The 12,217-nt window shown below is 37.3% G+C and overlaps 1 protein-coding gene and 1 long non-coding RNA gene across 2 annotated transcripts in view; one reads left to right on the forward strand and one right to left on the reverse strand.

The window, feature by feature from the left end:
* The window catches only part of LOC138151858 (large ribosomal subunit protein uL2-like), a 13,935-nt gene extending 8,408 nt beyond the window's left edge, over positions 1 to 5,527 (reverse strand). Inside the window, 1 exon segment of the mRNA XM_069075400.1 lies at positions 5,447 to 5,527. Coding sequence (XP_068931501.1) covers positions 5,447 to 5,527 — 81 coding nt within the window.
* LOC138151883 (uncharacterized) overlaps positions 1 to 12,217 on the forward strand; it is a 78,028-nt gene that overhangs the window by 40,364 nt on the left and 25,447 nt on the right. The gene's annotated exons all lie outside the window — the stretch shown is intronic.

Genomic DNA, 12,217 nt, shown 5'->3' on the forward strand with positions numbered 1-12,217 from the left:
ACAGAGAGAGAGAGAGAGAGAGAGAGAGAGAGAGAGAGAGAGAGAGAGAGAACAATAACAAGGCAAAATGATTCACAGACCAGGAATTACTACAGATGTTCCCATTTCAGGAAAGATTTTGTAAGGAACTCAATCCTAAAGGACTCAGCAGGAGTGTTTCATGCTTATTTTACATTTGATAATAAAAACTTTCCTGTCAGCACTATTATCTCTATTATTATAAATGATATAAGTAAGTAGATTCTTCTTCCTAGTCAATAAAATTCATTTTTTCCAGTTTCAATTTCTTCTGAATGTTGGCATAAAACCCTCCTGTAGATTCCAAAATAGCCCCCACAGATAAGCATTTCTCTGCCACATCCTTTTGTACTACATTTTCAGATTGAGGGTCTATGGCTTGCTTTTAAATTCTTTTAGGATTGACATCTGTCTTAGTCTCAGACCAAAACATATTTTATATTCTTCTCTGACCAAGTCAGATCCTCTTTTTAAGGCAGCACGAAAGAAAGAAGAAAATTTCCATCCATCTTGGTATCTTATATGGAAAGCTTACTAAGAATTCTTAGGAATTCTTGGTTTTCCAAGGAAGCTATTATTGTAAGTGAAAGGTCTGAAGACCCATGACCCATCTGTACCCATGAAACATTTTTCCAAAGGATATTGTAGTCAATACTTTGGCAGGATACCATAACAAAACTATTATTAAATGATACTTTAATTCCAATCAACAAACTTTATGAAGTCCCTATTCAGTACAAATCACCTTGCTAGAAACTGGGAATACAAAGAAAAAAGAAATAGAAGCTTACATTTAATAGACAGAGAGAATGTGTACACAGATAAGTAAATACAAGATATTATGAGGAAGGAGAGAGCATTATTAGGAGCCTCAGAAAAGGCTTCCCATAGGAATTCACAACTGTGATAGGCTTTGTAGAAAACTAGGAAATCTGAGAGGAAGGGGTGAGATAGGAATGCCTTCCTTCCAAGGAGAGACACAGCCTGTGCAATGCATAGCAGTGGAAAATGGGATTTCTAGTTGGGGGAACCAAAAGCAGGATGACCTGGCTGGAATCTCACTTGGGGTGAGCCATTCAATGCTTTATATTCTTTAGAATCTGTGAACACAACCACTCAGGGACTGAAAGGGGCAAAACCTTAAAATCTCATAGTCTCTTTTACTTGTGCTAGAATTTCATCAAGTAGATTGGGAGGATGTCATTGATCAAGGGTTCCTTAATTAACCCTAAGCTAAATATAGAAAGTAGAAATGACATTCAAGAAAATGAAGTTAGTAAGAGGGGTTGGGCCTGATGAAACATATATAGAAGAAGCCTGTGCCAGAGATCATACAATTTTAATTGATTCTCAAAATACCTTAAAAAGGGGAAAATTAAAAACAAAAACAGGAAAAATGTAAGTATTATTACAAAAAATATTTATGAAAATAACAACAATTATTGACCCATATTCCTAATTTATAACAGTAATGCTAGCTTTTGATAGGGTACTTTAAGTTTGCAAAGTATTTCTACATGCATTATCTCATTTGAGTCTCAAAACAACCCCATGAGGAAGGTGCTATTATGCATAGTCACACAACTGTTAAGTGTCTATGGCAAGACTTGAACTCAGGTCTTCCTGACTACAAGTCTAGCACTCAATCCACTAGGTCATCTAGTTGCCATTAGAGTTTCTAATCTTCAGAATATACTTAAAAGAAAGTCCTTTATAGGTATGAATCAAGGACATTCTTAATGAAAGTATGAGAAATAAATGGTCAAACTTTCACAAAAAACACTATGCAGTAGATCACAAATATAGCTATATAACTTACTATAAAGTCGGAGAATATAAGATCCCATTGTATTCATTGCTAGTTAATTGCAAAAAATTATTTGATTCCATAGAATAAAAGGTAGCCATAAAAATGTTCTCTAATAGGGTGTTTTAATAATTGCATTAAAAGCATATAAAATACCTTTACAAATACACAGAGATAATTCTGTAGAAAGAGGCTTAGATTACCAATATCAGGTGGGGCACAAAGCAAGAAGACACATTTGTGAAGGTATTTATCACTCTTTGGGAGGATGTCCTACACAAAGTCTAAAAGAAAGAAGGATTCTTTATAGGAGTGAAATTTTCATAGAGGTGTTTACAAATGATGTTTTTATAATTGCTTAGAACCCCAAATCACTATAGAACTCTTTCACTGAGAAGGATAATCATCCAAACAAGATAACCCTAACATTGTACATAGGAAAAAGTCCAGCGGATGTTGGGCACTCATTCCTGAGAATCATACTGACAACTTGCAGTTGAATGTCAGCCCATGGAATTAAACAGTATATATATATATCTCAGACAGACACTGAAAATGGACTCTTAACTACATCCAAAATAGGAAGAAGACAGAAAGTTGGATCACATTTGGAAAATTGGGTAGTGTTTTCAATGATCTTAGTCTGTGCTTTATTACATTTTTAATCATGTATTTTAATTATTTTTTTCCAATTAGCGAAAGTATGCCTTCTCTCCCTCCCAACCTCAAACCCCACTAAAAATGTTAATTAAAAAAAGAAAGTTCTTATAAAAAAATATGTAGAGTTAAGTAAAACAAATTCCCCATTGGCATATATATATATTTCATATAGATGCAGATATACATGAAGATATATATATATATGTATATATACACATGTATATATACGTGTGTGAGTGTGTGTGTAAATCAGGCAGTTATATGGAGCAGTGCATAGAGCACTGGGCCTGGAATCAGGAAGATCTGAGTTAAAACCTGGCCATGGACACTTACTACATGTGTAATTCTGGGCAAGTCACTCACCCCCTATTTGCTTCAGTTCCTCATCTGTAAAATGGAGACACACTGGAGAAGGAAATAGCAAACTACTCCAGGATCTTTGCTAAGAAAACCCCATGGACAAAAGGTCACAGAGAAACACCTGAACAATTTAGCAACAACATGTGTGTATATATACACACATACACATACACACATATATAAACTTGATCTCTTAGTCCATTACTTCTCTCTGTCAGTAGGTGATTATCATGTTTCATTATGAGTCCTTTGGATATGGTTGGTCATTCATTGACTAGTCAGTGTTCTTAAGTCTTTTAAAAAAATTTTTATGCTATTATTGTTATTGTATAAATTGTTCTCCTGGTTTTGCTCATTTCACTTTACTTCAGTTCATACAAGTTTTCCCAGGTTTTTCTGAAACTGTCCCCTTCATAATTTTTTACAAAAGAGTATAGTAGTCTATCATATGTGTATACAAAGACTTGTTCAGCCATTTCTCAAGTAATGAGTACCCCTCCCCCTTAGTTTCTAGTTCTTTCCAGCATAAAAAGAACTGCTATAAATATTTTTGTTAGTATAAGTCATTATCCCCTGTCTTTAATCTCTTTGTGATATAGACCTAGTAGTAGTACCACTGGGTCAAAAAGTTGGATAGTTTGACACATTTTTTAACATAGTACCAAATTACTCTCCCAAATAGCTCAATCAATTCACAGCTCTACCAAGAATATATTAATGTACCTGTTTTCTGACAGCCCTACCATTTTTTTCCTTTTTTTATCAACTTTGCCAAACCACTGGGGTTAATTTTAGACCTTAGAGTGGTTTTAATTTGAATTTTTCTAATTATTAGAGATTTGGAGCATTTTTTCATACTACTTTTGATAACTTGGATTTCTTCCTCTAAAAACTCCCTATTTATATCTTTTGACCTTTATTTATTATTGTTTTTAATTTATTACTTCATTTTGAAATTAGATAAAATCTGCCTGGCACATTGTAGGTACTTAATAAATGCTTATTCTTTCCCCCCCAGATCCCATTTATCATTTGGGGAATGATTATTATTCTTTGAATTTTAATCAGTTGCCTATACATCTTAGAAAAGAGACCTTTGTCAGAGAATCTTCATGCAAAGATTTGTTTCCCAATTTCCTTTCTCTCCTTTAATTTTACTTGCACTGGTTTTGATAGTTTTTGTCAAATAGTGAGCTCTTAACTCAATAGCTTTGATATTTGGGTTTAACAAATACTATATTACTTCTACATATTGTATATGTGATCTAGTCCACTAATTGTTTAATCTGTTTCTTAATCAATACCAAATGATTTTGATGATTAATCTTTCCTAGTATTGTGTGAGATCTAGTACTGTGAAAAGAAGTACCTTCTTTTCCACTTTTTTCAAAATTTCCCTGAAGATTCTTAACCTCTCGTACTTCCAGATGAATTTAGTTGTTACTTTATCTTGCTCTATAAGGTAATCATTTGGTAGTTTGGTTGAATGACAATGAACATGTAAGTTAATTTATTATATTGACTCAGCCAAACCACGAGCAATTGTTACTTCTCCAATTTTTTAGATCTGTTTTTGTGTAAAGAGTGTTTTATAGTTCTATTCATATAGTTCTTGCGTATGTGTGTGTGTGTGTGTGTGTTGTCAGGTAGACTGCCAAGTATTTCAAACTTTCCATATGTTAAATGGAATTTCTTTTCCTCTTGATTCCTGCTGGATTCTATTGTCAATATACAGAAATGTTGGTGATTTGTGTGAGTTTATTTTATATACTCTAAGTTTGCTAAAGTTGTTAAATTGTTTCTACAGATCTTTAGTTCACTTTCTGGGTTCTCTATCATATAATTTGCAAAAAAATAACCATTTTGTTTCTATTTTGCCTATGTTTAGGCCCTCAATTTCTTTTTCTTGTTTAATTTCTATAGTTAGCATTTTTAGCACTATATTAAATAGTAATGAAGATAATGGACATCCTTGCTTTACTCCCTGTTCTTATTGGAAAGCCTTCTAATTTATCCCCATTACATATGATGCTGGTTCTTGGTTTAGAAAAATGCTGCTTGTAATAAGGAAAGATTCATTTATTCTTAGGTTTTTTAGTGTTTTTTTTTCAAACCTTTTCCAGCATTTATTGTTAAAATCTTATGATTTTTGTTGCTCTTGTTTTCAGTAAGGTCAGCTATATTTATAGTTTTCCTAATATTGAACCAACATGACATTCTTGGTATGAGCCTAGCCTCTTCATAGTGTGTAATCTTTGTGATACAATACTATAATCTCCTTGCTAATATTATATTTTAAAATTTCACATCAATATTTATTATCTATACACTTCTTTCTCTGTTTCAATTTTCCGTGGTTTAGATATCAGACCAGATTTGTATCATAGATAAAATTTGGTAGGACTCCTTTCCCTATTTTCTTAAAAATAGCATTTAGCACAGAACTTGGTAACATAGCAGATACTTAATAAATGCTAATTGACAGGTTTACCTTTCCTTTTTTTTCTCATAGAAAACATTCTGTATTCCCCTGTCATGTAGGTGGGAGCAGTTTCTTTCCATTGGCTGTGTACTTGGAACAGGCTACATCTTTAAAATTACCAGACTGGGACAGCCGCACTCTTTTTCTGGTGCTGTAAAGAGATGAAGTTCTTGTTTACCCACAGCATGGGTTCCACTCATTGGGTGGAGGGAAGAGCTGTCTTCCTCTTTTCTCTAACCCCTGTGGCCTCAAGAAATGGGCATGAGGTTTTGGTCTGTTTCAGCTGTCCTTTTTCAGACATAGATGGTGAAGTCCTTGACCCAGGAGCCATGGTGATTTTGGAACCAGGTTTCTAGGCCAGTAGTTCCTATAAAGAAACCCCAAGAAGCCAAGGTTCCTGAAGTCCAGTTTAGGATGACTCTGAACCTGGAACTTGGTGTGACTGTACTATGTTGGTGGGAGCTTGAGCCAATGTCAGAAACCAGACATACCCTAACTTCTCAGGAGTGCCAGAGAACCCTGGGGGAGGGATTAAATGTGACACACCTAGGGCCAGAGTGTAATATTACACAAAGTTCATACACCGCATCAGGAATCTTTATTTTCCTTCTCCCATTGGTTCTTTCCAGAGCCTCTATTTTGGGGAGGAGCAAAGGCTGGCCAGTTTTTATTCCCTTCCTGGTCATACTTCTGGCTCCCAGGATTCTGCCACCAGCACCCAACTGCTTTCTCACCCTGGAACTTCCCCTAGAACTTAGGGCCTTCTTGCTCTTGAATGTCACTCTGCTCTGGCTCCCTTCTCCCACTGAAAATTTCCTTCTAGGGCCTCCATTTTGGGTAAGGGTCCTAGCTAGCCATCTTTCATTCCCTCTCAGGTGTGGTTTTGGCTCTTAGGACTTTACCCACAATGACCCCACAAAGCTACCTTCTCCCTGTCCCCCTGACTTTTCAGCTCCCTTTTATGCATGATCTTACCCCCCTTAAAATGTACCCTCCTCAAGGGCAGTGTCTGTCTTTTTGCTTCATCCGTGTGCTCAGTGCTTAGCACAATGCCTAGAACAGTGTAAGTGCTTAATCAATGCTTGCTTTCTACATGCCTACCCCTACTGTGTGATTGTGAGGTCCCACCTGGACAGAGACAATAAGTCATATGAGTGAGAAGTCTTCAAATTGTACCACAAACCTTCATATACGAAAGGAATTGAACACAAGGCTTATTGATGTATAGCACTACTTGCCTGAGTTAGACAAGGGAAAAAATGGCAGTGGGAATAACCAAATAACTACCAATGGATCAGCTAGAAACTGGAATAGGACAGCCACGATGTTGAAGATCCCTGAGTTCATGCTATATAAAGACTAGTTGAGGGAATGGTGACTTTTTAGCCAAGAGGAAATTAGAGATAGGGTTATGATATTACTCTTCAAGTATTTAATGGTCATGTGTTAGAGGCATTCGACTTTTTCTGATGGGACTGAGAGGGAGGATTTAGGAACAATGGGAACAAGGAAGCAAAGTCAGGCTTGATGTCAGGAAAAACTTACTAACAATGAAAGTTCTCCTATTCCTAAAGGGCTATAAATAAGTGCATACCCTTTGACCCAGCAATACCGCTTCTGGGGCTGTATCCCAAAGAAATCACAGAAGTGGGAAAAAGACCCGTATATACAAAAATATTTATAGCAGCTCTTTTTGTGGTGGCAAAGAACTGGAAATCAAGGGGATGCCCATCAATTGGGGAATGGCTAAACAAGTTTTGGTATATGAATGTAATGGAATACTACTGTGCTATAAGAAATGAGGAGCAGACAGACTTGATAATAACTTGGAGAGACTTATACAAACTGATGCTAAATGAGAAGAGCAGAACCAGGAGAACTTTGTACACAATTACAGACACATTGTATGTGTGATGACTAACTTTGACAAACTGGACTACTCTCAGCTATACAAGACAACTACAGAAGACTCATGATGGAAAGGAATATCCACAACCAGAGAAAGAACTACAACAGAGTCTGCAGATTGAAGCAAACTATTTGCTCTCTCTCATTTGCGTTTTGTTTTGTTTTATCCCTTCTTTTTCATTGTTCAGCCAGTGGTTATAATCCTGCACAACATGACTAATGTTCAACATGAAGGTTTTTGTAGAACCTATATTTGATTACATGCCACTGTGGGGGGGCGGGGAGAGGAGGAGGAGAGGGAGGGGAAGGAAATTTGAAACTTAAGAGATTGTGGAACTGAAAGTTGTAAACTAAAAGTAAACAAAAAGACATCAATTATTAAATTAAAAAAACAATGAAAGTTCTCCAAAATTGGAATGGTCTTCTTCAGGGGCAAGTGGATTCTCCCTTATTAGACACTTTCAAGAAAATAATGTATGACCACATTCTGCCTTGTAAAACCTTAAAATCCCATATACAAGAAATCTTTCCCCACTCTTGTCTTAATTCCAGTGCCTTTCCTTTGTTAATTATTTTCTATTTATCCTAGATATAGCTTGCTTTGTATAGTTGATTTACATGTTGTCTCCCCCATTAGATTGTTTGCACTTTGAGGACAGGGCCTGTCTTTTACCTCTTTTTATATCCCCCAGAACTTAGCAGAGTGCCTGTCACATAAGTAGGTGCTTAACAAATGTTTATTCTATCATTAACTTCTTTAAAAGCACAACTAAACTTGTGACCTCTTATAAGAAACGCCTTTCCATCTCCTCAGTTAGTGTTCTCTCCCTTCTGGAAACTACTATATATTTTCATTTACTTTGCATACCCATTTTCTTTTCTTGGTAGAAGATAATCCCCTTGAGGGCAAGAACTATTTTAATTTTGTCTTTGTGTCTCTAGTAGAATCCCTTGCACATAGTAGGTGCTTAATAAATGCTTCTTGACTTGAGGTATGAGTTGGTCTAGATGACTGCTGAGGTTCCCTCCAATTCTTTTTTTTTTTTTTGCTTTTTGGAGGGCAATTGGGGTTGTGACTTGCCTAAAGTCACACGGCTAGTACTTTTGCCAAGTGTCTGAGGTTGGATCTGAACTCAGGTCCTCCTGACTCCAGGGCTGGTGCTCCATTCACTGTGCCACTTAGCCGCCCCAAGATCCCCCCAATTCTGAAATTCAGTGAATCTGTGATCAGTTCTATTGGGAATAATTGCAAGCAAAGGTGGCAAAAGGAATGCACCAATAATAAGGCATAGCTGTGAACTGCTGGGAAAACAGCAGGCATACCAGTTTGGTGAGCAAAAATCAAGAATGTTGGGGTGACAGGGTGGCTAGGTGGCACAGTGAATAGAGCACCAGCCCTGGAGTCAGGAGGACCTGAGTTCAAATGCGGCCTCAGACACTTGACACACACTTACTAGCCGTGTGACTTTGGGCAAGTCACTTAACCCCAATTGCCCTACAAAAAAGCAAAAAAAAAAAATCAGGAATGTAATGGTTCTTACTGAACACTACAGTCCTTGGATCTAAGAAGCAGGGACATACATGATCAGAGGCTCTTCAGGTGGCAGCTGGAACCAACAAACCAAAGAATAGACTTCTTGTGTGCTCAGGGGTCTTGTCAGCTGCACCTTTACCCACAGATTGCAGTCATCAGTAATGGGAACATGTTAAAAAAGACAGGAGCTGATGAGGTCAGAAGAAAGAACTGTATATGTGGGCAGATGGTGATGATGCATTCAGGATGTCCCTCTGAGATCTGGACTAGAGCCATAATTTACCTCTTCCCCTGGTCTTCATTTCTTAGTTTATTAGCATCATATTTCTCAGAGAGGTTTCAGTTGTCTTGAAAACCCTGGCAGCACTTCTGCCCTCTTTTTCCTTTTCCATGACCAGTTCTCACCATTATGTGAGAAAGTGCTGCCAGTGCCACTTTCAGAGCATATGCCTCACATTTTTAACAAACGAGGAAAAAAGAGGGTCTGAAGAGTGAGGTGTTTTGCCTAAAGCCACAGTTAGTAAGTAGCAGAGCCAGGATCAGAACCTAGGTCTCATATTAAACAGTCTTTCATCGGTCAAGTAGGAAGCTACCTATATGGCACAATTTGAAAAGAAATTAAAGGTCAGTCTGAAAAAAAATGACCCTAGGTGAAATAGTGGATAGAGTGCTGGGCTCGGAATCAGAAAGTCTTGAGTTCAAAACCTTCCATGGACACTAGATGCAAACTCATCAGTAAGTGAGTGAGCATCAGTTTCCTTATCCGGACTAGAAGGTCTCTAAGACTAAGAGGGTGGCCAGGTGGTGTAGTAGACAGAGCACTGGGCCTGGAATCATAAAGGTCTAAGTTAAAATCAAGTTAAAATCTGACCTTAGATACTTGCAAGCAGCGTGACCCTGGACAAGTAAGTCACTTAACCTCTGTTAGCCTCAGTTTTCTCAACTGTAAAATGGGGATAATAGCACCTACCTTGCAGGGTAGTTATAAGGATCAAATGAGATAATATTTGTAAAGCACATTACAAATATAAATGTAAAGCTTTACCCTTTCTCCCTTCTCTTCTTTTTTTTTTTTTTAAAGCAATTGGGGTTAAGTAACTTGCTCAAGGTTACACAGCCAGTTATTTCTGGGTGTGGTGCTAAGTATCTGAGCCCGGATTCGATCCCCAGGTCATCCCGACACTGGAGCCGGTGCTCTTACTCACTGTGCTACCTGGCCTCCCCTCCCCCTTCTCTTCTAAGGTCCTTTTCAGCACTAAATATTGGATGCTGTGATCCTAGCTCTGTGACCCTGGGCAAGTCACTTGAGATCTCTCAGGCTCATTTCCTCATCTGTAAAATGAGGGTAATAATATCACCTCCTTCATAGGATTCTTGTGAGAATCAAATGAAATAACATTTGTAAAGCAGTTTCTAAACTTCAAGTTCTATAAAAATGCTGAATATTATTATTATTATGGTGCCTGATATTCCCACCATGAGACTTACTCCTTAGGTTCAGGCCTTATCTATGAGACAGCAGTTCTCTAGCAGAGAGCAGAGAGTCCTTAAGGGTATGGGATGCAGAACTAGTTAATTTTTATACTAGAAATGGGATAAGTTCAGAGCCTTAAGGCTGTAAGAAGTGCTGGGGAAAAGGGGAAAAAAAGGAACTGAAAGGGAAAAGAAAATTTCAGGTGAGAAAGACTGGTCACTGAAGACTACTTCATAATTTCTACCTAGGGTCAGACCTATTGTGCCAATATATACCATTAGAAATGCAGAAATATAGAGTCCTGTTTAAATCATCTTGCTTGATCAATTTTCATATGGGAAGTTGGCTTGTAACAGCTGTACTCACTAGGCAGGACTATACAGGAAATAATGTTAACAAAAAAAAAAGGTGCATAGCCAAATGCAGTCTTTGGACCTATGGAAAAACCTAGTCAAATAACAAGAAAAATAAATGTTTCTGAAACAAAGCCAAATAAAATTTAACATGGAACAAAGCTAGAAATTATTTTGTGAAGCTTAAAAATCTTTTCTTTCCCTCAGGAAAAGAAATCTTGAACAGGAATCTTAAACATTTCTGAATTAGAGGAATGATCTCAGCTAAGTACACAGCATTCCTCAATGGTGTCTGCCTACCACAGTGGGATTATCAGAGTACATAGTGTTGAACAAGAAATTTATTTTTGCCAGGTTCTGAGGAAATAATAGCATTTTAATTGCATAAGAATAGTTATTTTAAAAAGCAAATCTTTCCAAAACCAATGGGGCAGTTATTTTTTAGCAGTTCATCTGAACAGACGTCCCAAAGCACCATATAGTGGGTTTTATTTTTTGGGTTTTTTTTTTGCCATTTGCTTCCTGCCATCCATCTTTCACTGAGGACTGGAGGTATTTAAACAGCCTCTTTTCCAAAGGAAGGCTTCTAGGAATTGCCTTTGGTCTCACTTACTGAAATGTTACTAAATGAGCTTTTTCAAAAGAAGAACATTTCATCAAACCTTCTCCAGATCCCTGCTGGAGAATAACCAAGGAATGAGAAAGTTAATCCTTTGACAACTTCTCTTTCTTCTTTAAAAAAATAAAAAATAAAAACCAGCACAATTTCTCACTGACTTCGATTTAGCCCTTGCCACTAAAGCAATAGGCATTAATCATACTATCTCTAAGGGCAAAATTCTCTAGTATATGTCTCTTTGATCCTAAGCCCAGTTAGAGAATCACAGAAACTTAGTGCTATTAAGAACCTCAAAGATTAACTTATCCAAACCCTTCATTCTACAGATGAGGAAATCAAGGCTGGGAAAGGTGAAGTGACTTCCTTACTTGTTACACTGATAAACCACAGAGCTGGGAGCAAATCTAGTTCTTTTAACTCACAGCCCAGCCTTTTTATTTTTTTAGACCATACTTTAGTATTATACTGCCTTCACAATTTGCTAAGATCATAGGATCATAGATGTAGGATGGGAAGATTCCACTGGGTCATCTGGTCCAACCCCATCAATTCACAGTTGAGAAAAGTTAGACCCCCAAGGGATTAAATGATGCCCCTGAGGACACATAGGTAGTAAGTGGCAGAGCCAGGATTTGGATAGTGGTCCTCCAACTGGCAAAGAGGAAAAGCTAGAAGTGACCAGGCCTTTAGGAGAAGATTAAAGAAGGATGAGCAGAGATAGGAAACAAAGATCTACTTATTTGCTCCCTTGGACAAGTAAACAAGTGGAAGCTATGAGATATGCTTGTATGTCTACACCACCAACTTGAAGGTTTTAAGTAAATTGACCTACTATAAAGACTAGTTATGAATCTCCTATTAAAGTGCCTTGCATTTAAATTTAAAGCTGGTAGAGATCTTAGAAATTATCCAGTTTAGTCCCTTATTTCATAAATGAGGTTAAGGCCCAGAGAAGTTACATTGTCTGAAATCACATATGTAGTAGATATTAGAGGCAGGATT

This window comes from Petaurus breviceps, unplaced genomic scaffold (assembly GCF_028583685.1).
Source record: "Petaurus breviceps papuanus isolate PSGF00001 unplaced genomic scaffold, PetGlider_PUasm1.0 90919, whole genome shotgun sequence".
Taxonomy (NCBI): domain Eukaryota; kingdom Metazoa; phylum Chordata; class Mammalia; order Diprotodontia; family Petauridae; genus Petaurus; species Petaurus breviceps.